This window comes from Borostomias antarcticus, assembly GCF_949987555.1.
Source record: "Borostomias antarcticus genome assembly, chromosome: 21".
In the NCBI taxonomy this organism is placed as follows: domain Eukaryota; kingdom Metazoa; phylum Chordata; class Actinopteri; order Stomiiformes; family Stomiidae; genus Borostomias; species Borostomias antarcticus.
In genome coordinates, this window is record NC_140254.1 from 14,677,736 (window position 1) to 14,695,235 (window position 17,500).

A 17,500-nucleotide genomic window follows, 5' to 3' on the forward strand; every position below is an offset into this window, starting at 1 on the left:
ATTAAATAATATTTATAGGCTATAGCCTAGCCTAACCTCGTTTGGCCATAATAGCCTATTCTCGAATGGCTATCTGCTATGAATGTGGGCTATATCCTCGCTGCAAGAGGATATAAAATCACTCTTCACTGATGGACCAGTAGCCTATGTCTCCAAGGAATCGTGGGTTTTGGATCACTTTATCACCAAAATCCAGGATGTGCAATAGTCTACCTGAACTGCGAAGATGAGCTCGCTGCCATCCAGGCTTGATTGATTCACTATCAAAGAAATAGGCTACTTCCAGGAACAAGGATTGAAGAAGTTTTGGAGGATTGACATGGGGCCGCGCATCACTCCAAGCCTCGACCAGGATCGTTTAGGACGACTTACCTCTCAGAAACGGCCTTCAGCGCACCTGTTATAGGATTTAAATAAATAGGCTATGATAAATGCATAGCATTGCAAGTTGTCTGCTATATCAACTAATTAAGGCATAAAAAGACAAATGTATATATTTTTTTCCATAATAGTCTATGGAAATGGTCAATTATATACCAAATTATATACCAAAATATACAGTGGAGGTTCAAATATTTGATAAGATAAGATATAAGATTCAAGAATATGACTTGGCCTGAAAAAAAGTTCAGTCAGGAGATGTGTTTTTGCTTTAATCCGTGATACCTACACAGGAACACACACACACACAGGAACACACCTAGTAAGGGGAACACCGCGGTAGGACACACACACACAAACACACACCTAGTGAGGGGAGTGCCTCACATACACACACACCTACATCTACACACACAGGAACACACACAGGAACACACCTAGTGAGGGAAGACCACGGTAGAACACACAGGAACACACACACACTTGACTTGACAGTTGATCACTCATAGTGATTTGGGGATTTGCCGGTGATAAACTGCTGCACATTTCTTTGCCTCACTATTAAACAATGACTCTATAAAGTCGACATTGCAACTCCCAAACTTACACACTGCACCTTTAAGATGGTCACAGGGTCAGTGAGAGTCCGGCTGTAGCAGGAAGAGAGACACGACTATAAATGTCTCCCATGTTCTGTGTGGATCCACTTGCGTCACCAGTGTTTGTTTGTTTGAGAGAGAGAGTACGTTTCCCCGTCAGTCCGAGGCCCCTGCAGTCGGTCGACACCGTCACGGCTCTTCTCTGTCCTGGCCCCGCAATGGTGGAACGAATTGACCACTGACGTCAGGACAGCAGAATCGTTGTCCATCTTTTGCCGCAGGCTCAAAGCTCACCTCTTCAAAAAGTGCTACCAGGATCCTACCTCTTAAGCACCTATTGTATCTATATTGTGCTAGTCTTGCACTTTGCCTTCAGCCCTAGATTATGCTCTTATAAAGGAGAGTTCTGGTGAGTAGTAGTACACTGACTACTGTACCTATGTTAAGTGCAATTATTTTAAGTCGCTTTGGATGAATGTGTCTGTTAAATTACGTTAATGTAATGAGTAAGTAACATTTATACAGTGCATCACCTTTCACATACAGAATCAGAGAGAGAGAGAGAGAGAAGGACAGGAAGAGGGGGAGTAGCAGAATAAAGGAGTGTCTGTGAGCTCCTGGCCCAGCTGTGTTCAGGGGAAGCATCACATTGTTTACAGCTCATGTTGAGTGAATGTGTTGAGAGAGAGAGAGAGAGAGAGGGACAGAGAGAGGGACAGAGAGAGAGGGACAGAGAGAGAGGGGGACAGAGGCAGACAGAAAGAAACAAACAATATGTTCTTCTTAGTTGTTTATTTGGTTGTTTTGGTGTCTGGGGGACAGGAAGTACCAAGGGACGTGTGTGTGTGTGTGTGTGTGTGTGTGTGTGTGTGTGTGTGTGTGTGTGTGTGTGTGTGTGTGTGTGTGTGTGTGTGTGTGTGTGTGTGTGTGTGTGTGTGTGTGTGTGTGTGTGTGTGTGTGTGTGTGTGTGTGTGTGTGTGTGTGTGTGTGTGTGTGTGTGTGTGTGTGTGTGTGTGTGTGTGTGTGATAAGAGTTGTTGTTGGTGGCGCTGTTTTCCTAGTAAACAAGACCAAGTGTGGGATTGTGCCAGCATGTAGTGTGAGTGCGTTGTATGTTTGTGTAGTGTGTGTGTTTTGTGTGTGTGTGTGTGTGTGGGTGCTCGTGCTCTCCATGCCATGGTTAGGAAATGCCAACATATTCCCTTATGTTCTGTATGTGTTCATTGAATGTTTTGAAATAGTATGTGTAATATGTCACTAGAATTGTGTGCGCGTGTGCGTGCGTGCGTGCGTGCGCGCAGCGGCGGCACCGTGGGAATAGTTGATCGTAGGAAGAAGTTGCCCGCTCTCGGCCAATCAGAACGCAGCTCTCACGTCCAACACAAATAAACACACTGGCTAGTCTGCCAGTTACCGATGATACCATCATACCACTTGAATAGCTCTGGGAGACACACACACCACAGACACACACACAGTCACCCCCCCCATCGAAACCCCTCTATCCTCTCTCTCTCTCTCTCTCTCTCTCTCTCTCTCTCTCTCTCTCTCTCCACTTGCCTCTTTTGGGCTTTTGCTTTCTCTTTCCTTCTAATATCTGTTCCCTCGTTCCTTCCTCTCCTCCTCCATCCTGTCCGTCCTCCTCTCTCACGCGGGGGCCGGGCCAGCAGGCTACAGACGCCCACTCGTAGCGGGGGAGGAGACGTGCGCACACACACACACACACACACACACACACACACTCTCAGACACTCAGACATCAAGTCACACACGGGTTTCTAGAGCAGGGCCAGACGGATAGAGAGAGAGGGTGACTGAGGAGAGTTGGGTTCTGCTTAGACGGCATTAAAAAGTACCTGAAAGAGAGAGAGCAGGAGAGAACTGTACTACACATTTTTGGATTTCCAGAACCTTCTCCACAGTCTTTTTTTTGGGGGGAGGAAGGGAGGGAGGGAGCTCTCTGAACCCCCTTTTGACACAGCGGAGAGGGGGGACAGGGAGCACTGTTGGCCGTTTACTTAAACTTCGACCTTGGCGTGAACCTCGACCCCGGGACCCCCCACCACTCCCCTCCCTCTCTGTGACGATGTCGTGGGACTGCGGCCTGAGGCACCTGTTGTTCTCTCTGCCCCCGGGGCTGCAGCTGGGAGGCGTGTGCGCGCCGCGGGACGGCGTTGGCGGCGGCGTTGGCGGCGTTCGCGGCCGAGAGGAGCTGTCCCGGCTGGAGGTGGTCCAGAGGCTGGCCAAGGACGGCTGCCGCCTGCTGCAGAACCAGAACTACAGGCTGCCGGACCGGACCCCCACTGTGAGTACACACACACACACGCTCGCACACGCGCACATAACACACCCACACACGGGTGTCAGAACACGGCCGCCTCCACAGCATTTTTGGACTCCGCTGGTGATGAAGAGGGCTTTGAGGAAGAGGAGGAGAGTGGTACAGAAGCAGGGCTGAAAATGAACACCTGCCACCGGCCAAATGCAGGTAAAATTTCCAATTGGCGAATAGATTTCAGAAGGCTATCTGGAAACAAATATATACTTGGCCGGTAGATTTTTTCATCTACAGTCCCCTTGGCAGGTGACTCACCGTGAGCCTAAAAGTTAATTTTCACCCCTGGACAGAAGCATTATTGTTCTTCATCCTACCCTTCCACTGTTGAGTGGGCGTTTAATAACATTGGTTATATAATAGCAGAATTAAGGAGCCCTTTTAAGAGAAGCTGTAGAGTGGGAGAGAGTGTGTGTGTGTGTAGGTATATGCACATATGTGAGTGTGTGTATATGTACTGTGTGTGTGAGTGTGTCCCAGCTTGTGTCATATTGAGCATGAGCACTGCGGTGTTCAGAAGTTAGCTGGAGCCATACAAGACCTCTGATGTCATCATGGCTAGGCGACAGGGACTCTCTTAAGTAGTCTGATGTCTCCATTCCACACACACACACACACACACACACTCTCTCTCTCTCTGTCTCTCATAGCACTGTCACACCACTGGCTTCTTTACTTAGATCCACAATTCAGGAGCACACACACACACACACACACACACCCACTTGAGTAATGACGCAGGGTGATATCATTTGATACTTCAAATTGCACATCATTCTGGCAGCCTAACTGTAGAACATCACTTTCCTGAACTGTTACAGTTTACTGTGTGTGTGTGTCGTGTGTCGTGTGTGTGTGTGTGTGTGCGCGCGCGCGTGTGTGCGTGTGTGCGTGCGTGTGTGCGTGTGTGTGTGTGTGTGTGCGCGCACGTGCATGCTCCCGCATATGCGCACGTGCAGCAGGCCTAATAAAGGTATTGTATTTTCATGTCCTTTCCAGGAATGAGGCTCAAACCTATCACAACACAGATATGACCTGTCTCTCTCTCTCTCACACACACACACACACACACACACACACACACACACACTTGCACAAAGTTGTTCATAGGAACAGGAAGGGAACAGAGTGTGTTTCCTGTAGGTTTTCCGTGAGGCCCTCCTTTCCTTTGTGCGTCAACGATAGTGTGTGTGTGTGTGTGTGTGTGTGTTCCCTCCTTTCCTCTATGCGTTTGTCAGTCTTTCTCAGAGTGTGAGAATCACTCGGCAGGCCAGCAGCACAGTCCAGTACCTCAGCACCCTAGGCCCTGTTCCATACCCATAAAACCCACACTAGACTAGCCCACTACACTATGTACGGTAGCTAATAACATTCTATTGCTGGCGTTTTAATGTGTGGTATACAGTATGTGTTGTGGAAGATGTGCACTTGGTTGTGTGATGATGTGTGTTTTGTATGATATTTTATATATGATTGTGTTGTGAAATGGCCTGATCCTTGATCTTAACTTCATTGTAGTGCACCAATAAAGGGATTACTAAAGGTAAAAAAGGTATCCGTCTCTCTCTCTCCCTCTCTCTCTCTCTCTCTCTCTCTCTCTCCCCCTCTCTGTCTCTCTCTCCCCCTCTCTCTCTCTCTCCCTCTCTCTGTCTCTCTCTCTCCCTCTCTCTCTCTCTCTCTATCTCTCTCTCCCTCCCTCTCTCTGTCTCTCTCTCTGTCTCTCTCTCTCTCCCCCCGCCTCTCTCTCTCTCTCCCCCTCTCTCTCTCTCTCTCTCTCCCTCTCTCTGTCTCTCTCTCTCTCCCCCTCTCTCTGTCTCTCTCTCTCCCTCTCCCTCTCTCTGTCTCTCTCCCTCTCTGTCTCTCTCTCTCCCTCTCTGTCTCTCTCTCTCCCTCCCTCTCCCTCCCTCTCTCTCTCTCTGTCTCTCTCTCCCTCCCTCTCTCTCCCTCTCTCTCTCTCTCCCTCTCTCTGTCTCTCTGTCTCTCTCTCTCTCTCTCTCTCTCTCTTATGTAATTGTCTAATTGCATATTATCTCAGTGAATTGCTGCTGTTTAACGTGTGTATTTGTGTGTGTGTGTGTGTGTGTGTGTGTGCGTGCGTGTGAGTGAGTGTTGTTTTTGGAGCCCGTACAGTGGAGTGTGTGTTGCGAGTAGATTATTTTTGTTATCGGGAACATCAGACATTTTTTCCCAGCATCCTCTGGGGACAAACATTTGTTAATTTAGGTGTCCTTACACAGAGACATAACAACCACCGTCAGATCTGGGCCTCTGGGTCTGGGGCGGGGGCAGGGGGGCAGGGCTCAGAGTGGGCTTGGGGTACGGCCATGTTGGTTTTGATACCCCAGCCAGGTTGAGGGTGGAGCAGTGTTGGGGAAGGATGGAGGCATTGTGGGAATATGAGTGTTAAGCTGTTAGGGTTGCGGGTGGTTGACTGTGGAGGAAGTGGTTTTCCCCTTGTGTACACGCACAGACACACACACACACACACAAACCTATTACCAGCAGGGATTAGAGAGCAAACTCATAATGACAGCTAAAGAGACACACACACACACACACACTTACTCTCCAAGGGGAGGGGATCGCCCCTCGAACACCTGTACAGGTGGCCATTAGAGCATGAGTCATCAGAACATGTCTGGACACACACACACACACACACTCAGGATGTATTGTTTAGTCTCGCCCGTGGCACAGGTATCACAGCACCTTTCATCTTCAGATCACAGAGACTGCGGAGAGGAGTGTGTGCGTGTGTGCGTGCGTGTGTGCGTGCGTGTGTGCGTGCGTGTGTGTGCGTGCGTGCGTGTGTGTGTGTACGTGCGTGCGTGTGTGTGTCCAGAGGGAGTGGTAGGGATTAGACGGCAGATGGCCTCTGTGTGCAGTGAAGACAGAGACAGGACAGCTGGAGGAGCAGAACATACATCCTCTCCTCCTTCCCTAGATATCCCTCTCTCTCTCCTCTCCATCCTTCTCTGTCTGTCTCTCTCTCTCTCTCTCTCTCTCTCTCTCTCTCTCTCTCTCTCTCATAGCCACTAACAAACACAAACAGCTACGCTGGGCGGGTTTAAGTGTGACGACAGCGAGGAGCGGTTGAAGTTTGCGCGTGATAGACGGTGACAGACAGATGGATCATCCAATCACCTGCCAAGTATTTTGGAAGTGCCTGCCCTTTTCCAATGGAGAGTTCCCAGATGGTTATGTGAAGCAAACCATCTGGCGTGTCAGGTTCCTGTACCCCCAACCCCCCCCCCAAAAAAAAGCTCCCGTAATGCTTTTTCACCCAATGTATATTTAGGGACTGGTACTTATTTAAGGGGACTTTCCAGGAAAGTAGCCCCCCTCCTTTTCCCCATCGGGGGCGAGCTGAGACGTTCAGCCCTGTCCAGCTGGCTCACACTGGTAGGTCACACCGGTAGGTCAGAGGTCAGCCCTCATCTCCACGCCCCCTTCTTGACCAGCCGTCTCCGTCCTGGTTTCCTGCTCACAGGAGGCCACGGTCAGTCCATACCTACTAATAGCTGAAGCATATGCTTGTATTCATGCTGTGTGAACTCTCTTGTTCCATGTGCCAGTGATGCATATTGGATTCAAAACCATGTCATACCTACTGCTACGTGTACAGTATACTGTAGATGCAATAGTCAGTTGACATACGCCTTTTTATGACATTACTCAACACCAGGGGAGCTGTAAGAAGGAGAAAAGCTGGGATGATTCCAAGGGCCCTGCACTGATAGGGGCTCCCATAGACCATTATTATTATTTATACAACGGCTTGTGTGAATACTCTATTGTGATTGGCCAAGACACATTCGAGAGGCATACATTATTTCTCCACAACGCCCGGCATATACGCCCGGCATCAAATATGTTCTAAATCAATGCGCAGTTCAAGATACAACTGACCCAAACAAGAGCCGTAGCATCCCAAACATGATATAGTGGTTGCTATAGAAACCACTGCGTTTACAAGCTTGCCCAAGATAAAACAGCGGTGAACAAATAGCAACAGAATAGCAAAACAATGATGAATGAAGATATTTTCGGTGTGAATTTTAATATATTTGGCAAAGGCAATAACTTTGACACATGGTGGCAAACAATTAGTGTTATTAGTATTATGGGACATATTATACATCAAACTGTTCATCTATTTGTCTTGATTCTAGCCATCTAAATATCCAAGCTGACATAAATACTTTTTGAGCTAGAGCCGTCTGAACACGACAGTTCCACTGGCTGGCTATAGCCGGTAACGTTAGCTACGAGGTGCACATCAGGCTACGACATAGGCAGGCGCGCAGATTGACTGGGGGCGCAAACTGTCGGCAACTCGTCCAAAACATTTTCTAGAGACTGGGTTGCAACACCGGATCGGAGAAATCCACAGCCTGGCTCCTGCTTGCGTGAGAATTGATCACTTTGCGGTGCTTATTCCTCATCCAGTGATCGATGGAAAACTTTCAACTGAATGTTCATATTCATATTGTTCTGATAATTGTAGGCTATAGCAACATAAGAATGGCAGCTTTGACAGCAACCCAAATGAGCTAATCCCATAGCTGTACCATTGCTAGCTAGCCATGAGCGAACTGTTGGATACTGCATTTGCTGTGCAACGTATTCCATTGTCCAGTTGTCAAATCTATTTGCCAACAAACTGTTTGAGAGCCAGCACACCTCAGTGTCCCCTAATCAAAAACATTTTTCATATATCACCTAACCTCTCCAGCACCTCACCAATATCAACTATTTTCTCTCTTTAGAGAAGAGTACAATCCACTACAACAACTATTGCTTACAATGTTTTATTGTTGTTTTGTAATATTTTATCATGAATATGATAAATAAATGCTGCATGTAGTTAAATAAAGTGTTATTCAGTTTTTCATATGCTGAAATTGACTGTAAATCCACTTTAAAGCTGATATTTCAAATAATAACTGACTGAGGGAAAGTGCCCCCCGGCGCCCATGGGCGGTTCGACTCTCTTCCTCCTGTCCTCCTCAGTTTTTTGAGTCACCAGCCACTGATATATATATATAGCTCTGGGGTGGGGCTATATATATTTTCATTCGCGTATGTTCGTTATTTTGTTTGTTAATTCATTTGTTATTTAGCAGGATTACACAAAACCTACCAGAGTGATTTTCAAAAAACTCAGTGGAGGGGTGTAGCTTGGGCCAACTAACAACCCATTACATCTTGGAGTGAATCAGATTCACTGGGCGGATACACGAATGAAAAGAGACATTTTGGACCACTTTCGTTCACTTCATCCTTGCGTCTTCTACCAGGGTTAGCATACCGCCCAGTGGCCGAGGGGTTAAGGCTTTGCAGTAGTGATTTTTTTGTCCTGGGACCCCGTCCTGGTGTAGATGTTTGTCTTTTTTAGTATTTACTGCCACAAATCCCCCCTGGGCTCCCCCTACCCCCCCTGCTCCAGCCTGGCTCTGGGCGTTGGGATCACAGGGGGAACTCACCGCCATTGTTGTGTCGGCTGCTCCATTCTCTCAAAAGTTCAGTGACAGCTGCACCCGGCCAAACACAGGCTGTTACCTCTATACACACCTCTTACCTGTTACTGCCCCCCCCCACCCACACACACACACACACAGGCAGACTGAATATGTCCTTAGTGACCTTGAAGACGCTCCTATCACCCAGGCTAGAAAGCATTTATTTTCTTTCTTTTCTTTCTTTTCTTTTCTTTCCTTTTTCACAAGTTGATCATCAGTGGTTGGTCTGGGTGACCTCGCTCAGCAGGTTTTTCACAATACAGGCCTCTGTTCACAACTATTATCAGCAGCTGCCAGTAAGACGCTTTATTGCTGATGTGTGATATTGTACTACACCACCTCCCTCCTCTCCCTCACTCCTCAGCTATCCCTACTCCTCTGTCTCTCTCTCTCCCTCCCCCACTGCTTTCCTGTATCTCTCTCTCTCTCTCCCTCTCTCTCCCTCCCCCACTGCTTTCCTGTATCTCTCTCTCCCTCCCCCACTGCTTTCCTGTATCTCTCTCTCTCTCCCTCCCCCACTGCTTTCCTGCATCTCTCTCTCTCTCTCTCCCTCCCCCACTGCTTTCCTGTATCTCTCTCTCTCTCTCTCTCTCTCTCTCTCCCTCCCCCACTGCTTTCCTGTAGCTCTCTCTCTCTCTCTCTCTCCCTCCCCCACTGCTTTCCTGTAGCTCTCTCTCTCTCCCTCCCCCACTGCTTTCCTGTAGCTCTCTCTCTCTCTCTCTCTCTCTCTCTCTCTCTCTCTCTCCCTCCCCCACTGCTTTCCCGTAGCTCTCTCTCTCTCTCCCTCCCCCACTGCTTTCCTGTAGCTCTCTCTCTCTCTCTCTCTCTCTCTCTCTCTCTCTCTCCCTCCCCCACTGCTTTCCCGTAGCTCTCTCTCTCTCTCTCCCTCCCCCACTGCTTTCCCGTAGCTCTCTCTCTCTCTCCCTCCCCCACTGCTTTCCCGTAGCTCTCTCTCTCTCTCCCTCCCTCTCTCTCCCTCCCCCACTGCTTTCCTGTAGCTCTCTCTCTCCCTCTCTCTTTCTCTCTCTCCCTCCCCCACTGCTTTCCTGTATCTCTCTCTCTCTCTCTCTCTCTCTCCCCCTCCCCCACTGCTTTCCTGTATCTCTCTCTCTCTCCCCCCCCCACTGCTTTCCTGTAGCTCTCTCTCTCTCTCTCCCTCCCCCACTGCTTTCCTGTAGCTCTCTCTCTCTTTCCCTCCCCCACTGCTTTCCCGTAGCTCTCTCTCTCTCCCTCCCCCACTGCTTTCCTGTATCTCTCTCTCTCTCTCTCTCTCTCTCTCTCCCTCCCTCCCTAGCCAACTTTGATGTTCCCTCTCTTGGGAATTCCCTATTGTGTCTTCATCCATCTGGGATTCTCTCTGCCTCCCACCCTCGCCCCAGGTGTGTGTGTGTGCGCGCGCGTGTGTGTGTGTGTCTGCGTGTGCGCGTGTGTGTGGGTGCGGGTGTGTGTGTGTGGGGGGGGGGTTGGTGCGTGTTCACCAGGGGTAGGCATATGAACATATCAGGTTGTTATGCATCTCTTGGAATGACAGCTCAGTGGACTATTCCTTAGGGATGGGGGAGAAATCAATTCAGTTACAAATCGCAATTCCTGAGTGTGGTGATTTTTAAATTGCCATGCTGCCATGATATTTTGAAATAATAAAATAAAAAACTGTGCATGAAATAACAAATAATTCCAAGTGAATACAAAAATCTTGTTATAATTTTATTCGAGGCAGAAAACACTTTGCAGCTTATAATCGTACAGATGGCTCAGTGCAATCTATTCAAACAAATAAGTTCATGATTTCCTTCCGGCCAGAATGAAGTTCACGTAGTAGCTTGCTAGGTTAGGTGAGTGTCAGCTTTAGAATCATATTAGTGCAGTTTAAATGCAGTTTAAGGGGCTAAACCTTTCACAATAATAGGGCACATTTCTATTTATTTTCTCTACTTGTTGGCTGCCCTGTGAGTCCATGTTAAGACTTAGGCCCAGAATAAAACTCAACGTTGAAAGCTATTCAACATTAGGTCCATGTTGTTCTCTCAAGTTCTTGTTCACATTAAGCTGAAGAAACACTTAGAAAGCTCTAAGTGAATTTGACTGCTGTATTTGAAGGTCTGATTCAACTGTCCCCACTGTTCCTCAGTTACCTCTGCAGCCTCCATGTACACTAACTGATCTGTTCTCTCTCTCTCCACCTCCCTTTCTCTCTCTCTCTCTTTCTCCCCTCCCCCATTCTCCTCTCTCCCCCATTCTCCTCTCTCCCCCTTTCTCTGTCTTCCCCTTTCTCTCCCTCCCACCCTCTCTCTGTCCCTCTCTCTCTGTCCCTCTCTCTCTCTCTACCTCCCCCTCTCTCCATCCCTCCCTCCCTCTCTCTCTCTCTACCTCCCCCTCTCTCCATCCCTCCCTCCCTCTCTCTTTCCCCCCTCTCTCTCTCTCTCTCTCTCTCCCTCCCTCCCCCTCTCTCTCCCCCCCTCTCTCTCTCTCTCTCTCTCAGGGAGAGGTGATGGGGAGGGTGTGTCTGAAGGAGAGAGGGAGGGACGTCCTTGTCCTGCAGAGAGTGACGTCGTCTGTGTCGTCGTCGTCGTCATCGGACCGCCCCTCCCCCACCTCGTCAGGGGGAGGAGCCAGAGAGGAGGACGGGGACAAGAGGTCAGTCTCCCCCTAAATGTGCCCTCCACCATCACTCTCTCTATCTCTCTTTCCAGTCCATCTCTCAACTACCTGTTGTTTGTGTGTGTGTGTGTCTGTGTGTCTGTGTGTGTGTGCGTGTGTGCGTGTGCGTGTGCGTGTGCGTGTGCGTGTGTGTGTGTGTGTGTGTGTGTGCGCGCACAAGACAAATGTGTAGGCAGAGAGGAAGGATTTGAATGGTTTTCTTGTCTTCAAGAGAAAGAAAGACTGTTTGTGTGTGTGTGTGTGTGTGTTATTCTTGAGGGCGTGTGTTTTATTGCCACAGCGACAGTGCAGGAAGTGTCAGTAGAAGACAGCATGAGGGGTGTGTGTGTGTGTGTCTTACAGTGTAGGGTGTGTGTGTGTGTGAATGGGTGCATGTGTGTGTTCTCTAGGGAGTGTCCTCAGTGTCAGCGAGTTCCCTCTCCGGGGTAGAGGTTTAGGAACGGCAGGGTTATATCCCTGGAGCTCCAGACATCCAGGGGCGGCACGCACACGCAGCTTACCCCAGCGTAGAGCACCTTGCCTGGGCATGCTGCGGTAGAGAGGTGGGGGGGGGGGGTTCCTCTGAAGAAACAGGGATGGACTCAAGACCCGCTACACTAGCAGAACCAGAAGAAGATGATGAAGATGACGACAGTAGTAGCAGTGACAGGAGCTCCCCCCCTACTTTCGACCTTCCTCACCTTCGCTACATTGACGAAGAGGTGGATGAGGAGGAGGAGACAGAGAGGCGGGGTGGAGGGAGAGAGGGGGAGAGGCACGGGAGAGGCAGCGGCGGCGCGTCTCCCTGCTCCAGTGAGGAAGACTCCATCTGCTCTTCGTCCCCCCGCAGGTACGTGGTGGTGTCCGGCACCCCGCTGAAGATCCTGGAGCACCTCCTCAGTGACCTCCGCCTGGACGAGCAGAGAGGAGCGCCCGAGAGCCGGGAGTCTGGTGAGTCCACACACACACACACACACACACACATACACGCACACACGGACACACACATACACACACGGACACATACACACACACACACGCACGGACACATACACACACACACACACACGCACACACGGACACACACACACATGGACACATATACACACACATGCACGGACCCATACACACACACACACACACACGCACGGACACATACACACACACACGCACGGACACATACACACACACACACAGTACTATATGAATGCACCAGATTAGTTAGGAGGGGAACATGGTGTGTTGCTTTTGTTGTTGTTGATGTTGTTGTTGTGGTTGTGTATGCCTTGTTTTGACCACAGTCACCACTCCCTCTACTTTACCCAGGAATGTCCTTTCCTCTGGAACACGACGAGTCACAGCACAGCCGTGTACACACACACACACACCTTACACACACACACACACACACACACACACCTCTTTCTTTCTCTCGCTCTTTCTTTCCTTCTCATTAGCTGTCATTATGAGTTTGCTCTCTAATCCCTGCTGGTAATAGTTTTCTCCCTGACAGTGTGTGTTGTGGAGGTGAGGCGTGTGCGTGTGTGTGTGCGTGCGTGTGTGTGTGTGTGCGTAAACCCCAGTCATGCCTAGGCCTGCTGCGTTCCAGAGGTGGCTAAGCAGTGCTCCTCATGGTGCCTCTCACTCATGTGCTGTGATGTGGGGTTTGGATCAAACTCAGTGACTTACTGACTTCTCTCTGACTCACAGCTATCAACTGTAGTTGTTCTTGTATGGCGTTGGCCGTGGTTTGTGCTAATATATTTATTATGTTTCTTTTAAACCCAAATTTCCTTTGTGGGACAATTTTTTTGATTTGAATAGAATTATACATCATAACTATTTACAATGACCTATCAAATGACTGAACTGAAATGATGTCATGTCCTTATAATCACCCCAGTTGAATCTGAAAAGCCAATTAGAAGAGAGATACAGGGAGCAGGGGAAGTGAGGGAGGAGAAGAGAAAGCATGGATGTATTCATTAAGAGAGAGAGATACGACATAGAGATGAGCGTCTTTGTCAGAGGCTAGTGCCTGATAACTGTGTGTGTGTGTGTGTTTGTGTTTGGCGGGGTTTGATGTTTGTGTGGGGTTGAGTGTGTGTGTGGTGGGGGGGGGGGTTAGGAGTGTGTGTGTGAGGGTGGATTAGGAGTGTGTGTGTGTGAGTATGTACTAGCCCTGGGGGGAGTGGAGTTTTGGCTGCGTTAAGATTCTCAGCTTGTTTAACAGGATGAAACACGCCTACAGAGACATCAACCAGAAACACTACAAGAAGAGATTAAAGATTAGACAGATACGCCTCTCCCTCCCTCTCTCTCTCCCTGTCACAAACTCTCTCTCTCTCTCTTTCTCTCTCTCCCTCCCTCTCTCTCTCCCTGTCACAAACTCTCTCTCTCTCTTTCTCTCTCTCCCTCCCTCTCTCTCTCCCTGTCACAAACTCTCTCTCTCTCTCTTTCTCTCTCTCCCTCCCTCTCTCTCTCCCTGTCACAAACTCTCTCTCTCTCTTTCTCTCTCTCCCTCCTCCTCTCTCTCCCTGTCACAAACTCTCTCTCTCTCTCTCTCTCCCTCCCTCTTTCTCTCCCTGTCACAAACTCTCTCTCTCTCCCTCCCTTTCTCTCTCCCTGTCACAAACTCTCTCTCTCTCTCTCCCTCCCTCTCTCTCTCCCTGACACACTCTCTCTCTCTCTCTCTCTAAAACATACACACACACTCTCTCTCAAACACACACACACACTCTCTTTCTCAAACTCTTTCTGCACCACTCTCTCTCTCATCTCTAACTTTCTCTCTCTCTCTCTCTCTCTCTCTCTCTGGAGATAAAAAAAACCAAGGTCAGAGCTGAATGAGGTATTCAGTTATTCATCTGGTGTGTGTGTGTGTGTGTGTGTGTGTGTGTGTGTGTGTTTAGCTGTGTGTGTGTGTACGCGCGCGTGTGTGCGAGCGCGTGTGTGTCCACAGAAGGCATATGTTGAGGATGAAAGTGGGTATTTATCATGAGGGCAGGAGAACAGAGGAACTGCAAAGGCGGCAGAAAAATGAAGGCATGAAAACGGGAGGGAGGAGGAGAGAGAGAGAGAGAGAGAGAGAGAGAGAGAGACAAGAGAGAGAGAATGATGGAGGGACTGGGAGGCAGTCCTCAAAAAAATGTTCTAGAAAAAAGCCTTGTTCTGAGACTCTTCTAAACAGAAGATTTTTAATTATTGATAGGGAGCCTTTCCTCTGCTGTTCTATAATTGATTTCCACCTCCTCTCCGCCCTGCGGAACTAGATTTGGGTCAGGCGGTGTTTCCCGGGGACTGGTTTTGACGCTGCGCAGCCCAACAATGCCCCATCAACCATCTGGCCCTGGGCGTTTTTATGTTAGCTTGTACTCACTGAACACCTGCTGGGTGTTCTACACACACACACACACACACACACACACGTTTTTCTCTCCCGCACACACAGACACACACACACACACACACAAACACACACCTTGGCATACTCCTCAGCGATTTCGGCTGTTGTCAGTGTACTGGTTTACGAGGCCTTCAGGAGGGGGGGGGGGTCCTGGTGGCTCTACATTAGATGGTGCTGGGGGGGGGCATAAAGATATGATGCGTTTCACATCAGAGGAAACCTAGACAGGAGGAGGAATGGAGTGGAGATGAGGGAGGGAGGGAGGGGAGGGGAGAGAGAGGGGGGGGGGGAGGGAGGGAGGAGAAGGAGGGAGGGGGGGGAGAGAGGGAGGAGAAGGAGAGAGGGAGAGAGGGGGGAGGGGAGGGGGGAGAGAGGGAGGAGAAGGAGGGAGGGGGGGAGAGAGGTGAAGGAGAGAGGGAGGGGGAGGGCGGCTGCCTGACGCCATTTGCCTCTCTGGAAGTTTCTATCCTGTAGAGGCTGTTTTTAGGGCTGCACAATATGGTAAAAAAAAACAACTAAAAGCATATTGTGATTATTTTGACAGGTATTACAACTGCGATATGATTCACTATTATTGTGCATGATGATTTTTTGCATCACAATTTTCATTTTCACTGAAAAAAACGATTAAAATCAGGATTACATGATATTTGTTGAGGTCTGTACCAAAGAAATAATGTTTTTATATCTATGGGAACAAGGTTTGTAGGCCAGGGCATCTCTGCAGCACTACAATACTACACTACTTCATTTATAATGCTGTTTTGTCACAATTTAACCTTCATCAAAGAAGCCGAAGGTGTTGTGTGTGACTCGCTGCGCCCTGTCTTTCCAGAGATGCTGCTGGACGACTTCCTGTTGACGTACCTGGTCTTCATGTCCACCAACGACCTCTGCCAGGCGCTACTGGGACAATATCCTTTTATGGGTCTTTAGACACACACACACACATGCACGCACACTAGAGATGCGAATATTGCGGATATATCCACATCCGCGGGTGGGTGGGACAATAAAAATCAACATTCTGATTAATGTCGGGTGGATTGCGGGTGGATTTGTCAGTTATATTCGTATTTAATAACTACTATAATTATATATATTATAACAACTGCGCGAAAGCGCGAGACCTGCCAGCAGCTCACTCAAATACCCTCGACGACTTCGTCAACCAAGATCCTGCGAAAGCGAGCCTATAATCTTTAAATTGTTTAAGTCAAGAAAATGCGCCTATATGAAAAGCGAATGAGCACGAACGGCTGGACATAATTTAAATGTAAATACAATAACTTCATGTTTGGCGGGTTGGGTGCGGGTCTCTAAATTTGAGAAGATAATGACCTCGGTGGCGGATGGACGATTGATGAGTGCACGCGGATTCGGGTGCGCTCAAACTCCATCCGCGCATCTCTAACGCACACACACACACACACACACTCTCTCTCTCTTACCGTGCTCCCTTCCTCTGGAACCAGCTTCCACTCAGTGTCAGAAATGCTTCGTCCATTCAGTTCAACCCGACTTAAAACTCATCTCTTTACACAATACTTTGCCCCTACAAATTGATCTTTATGATCATATGGCAGGGGGAGCTTCAATACAGGGGTGGCGCATGCGCTTGGCATACAAGGCAATTGCCTAGGGCGGCGAGCCAATAGGGGCGCGCGGACAATCCCGACAATCAGAATCGCCCCCCCCCCCCCCCCCCCCCCCCCCCCGCTCAACAGCTTGCAGGGGGGAGCACTGTCGTTATTTTGCCTAGGGCGGCCAGCTACCTCCCACCGGGCCTGCTTCAATAACTACCGCAATGACTGCTCACGCTGTTATTGCACTATTCAATGTTTATAGTGTTCTATTTATATATTATATTGCACAATTCATTGTTTATATTGTTCTATTTCACTGTACTTTGATGCTTGTACGTTATATTGCTTGTCATTTTCTGTCCATGCGTTTTCACATTTGAATGTCTGTCCATGTTCTTGTCTGTTCATTGTTTTTAATTTTGTTGTAAAATGCATTGAGGCACCTGTGTAAATAAACACACACATTCACTTACAACCCAAGATATGCACAAACAAAAGCACACGCTGAAATACACATACTGAAATGCACACACAGATACACACACATACCCATGCATTCAGAGAAAAAAATATGCGCACACACACACACACACACACTGTTGTATCCTTGACTGGGCTCACCTATAGCAGCAAGCGCAGCAGGGGTCCGGAGGAGGGGAAGGACGCCCTCTTCAGAAAGCGTAAGGTACTGCAGCTGGTGTCCCACTGGAGCCGCCTATATAAGGACTTCCTGAAAGAGGAGGAACACGTCAAGAGCTTTATGAAGGTATGACCCCCCAAAACCATGAACTCGCCCCAGTCCACCCTTATCGCTCCCCTCTTACTCTGTCCTCTCTCTTCCTCTCCCTCTCTCTCTCTCTCTGTCTCTCTTTTCCTCTCCCTCTTCCTCTGTCTCTCTTCCTCTCCCTCTCTCTCTTCCTCTCCCTTTCTCTCTCTTTACCCTCCCTCCCCCTCTCACTCTTATCTCCCTCGCCCTCTCCCCCCTTCCCTCTCTCTCTCTATCCCTCCCTCTCTCTTCCTCTCCCTCTCTCT

General features: G+C 48.9%; 1 protein-coding gene across 1 annotated transcript in view; it reads left to right on the top strand.

Moving 5' to 3' along the window:
- The window catches only part of rapgef5a (Rap guanine nucleotide exchange factor (GEF) 5a), a gene marked incomplete at both ends in the record, with an annotated part of 40,449 nt that overhangs the window by 15,038 nt on the left and 7,911 nt on the right, over nucleotides 1–17,500 (top strand). The window contains 5 exons of the mRNA XM_084454954.1: nucleotides 3,123–3,284; nucleotides 11,319–11,473; nucleotides 12,327–12,427; nucleotides 15,718–15,802; nucleotides 17,096–17,234. Of these exons, the coding sequence (XP_084311080.1) occupies nucleotides 3,123–3,284; nucleotides 11,319–11,473; nucleotides 12,327–12,427; nucleotides 15,718–15,802; nucleotides 17,096–17,234 (642 nt within the window). The remainder of the gene's footprint in view (nucleotides 1–3,122; nucleotides 3,285–11,318; nucleotides 11,474–12,326; nucleotides 12,428–15,717; nucleotides 15,803–17,095; nucleotides 17,235–17,500) is intronic.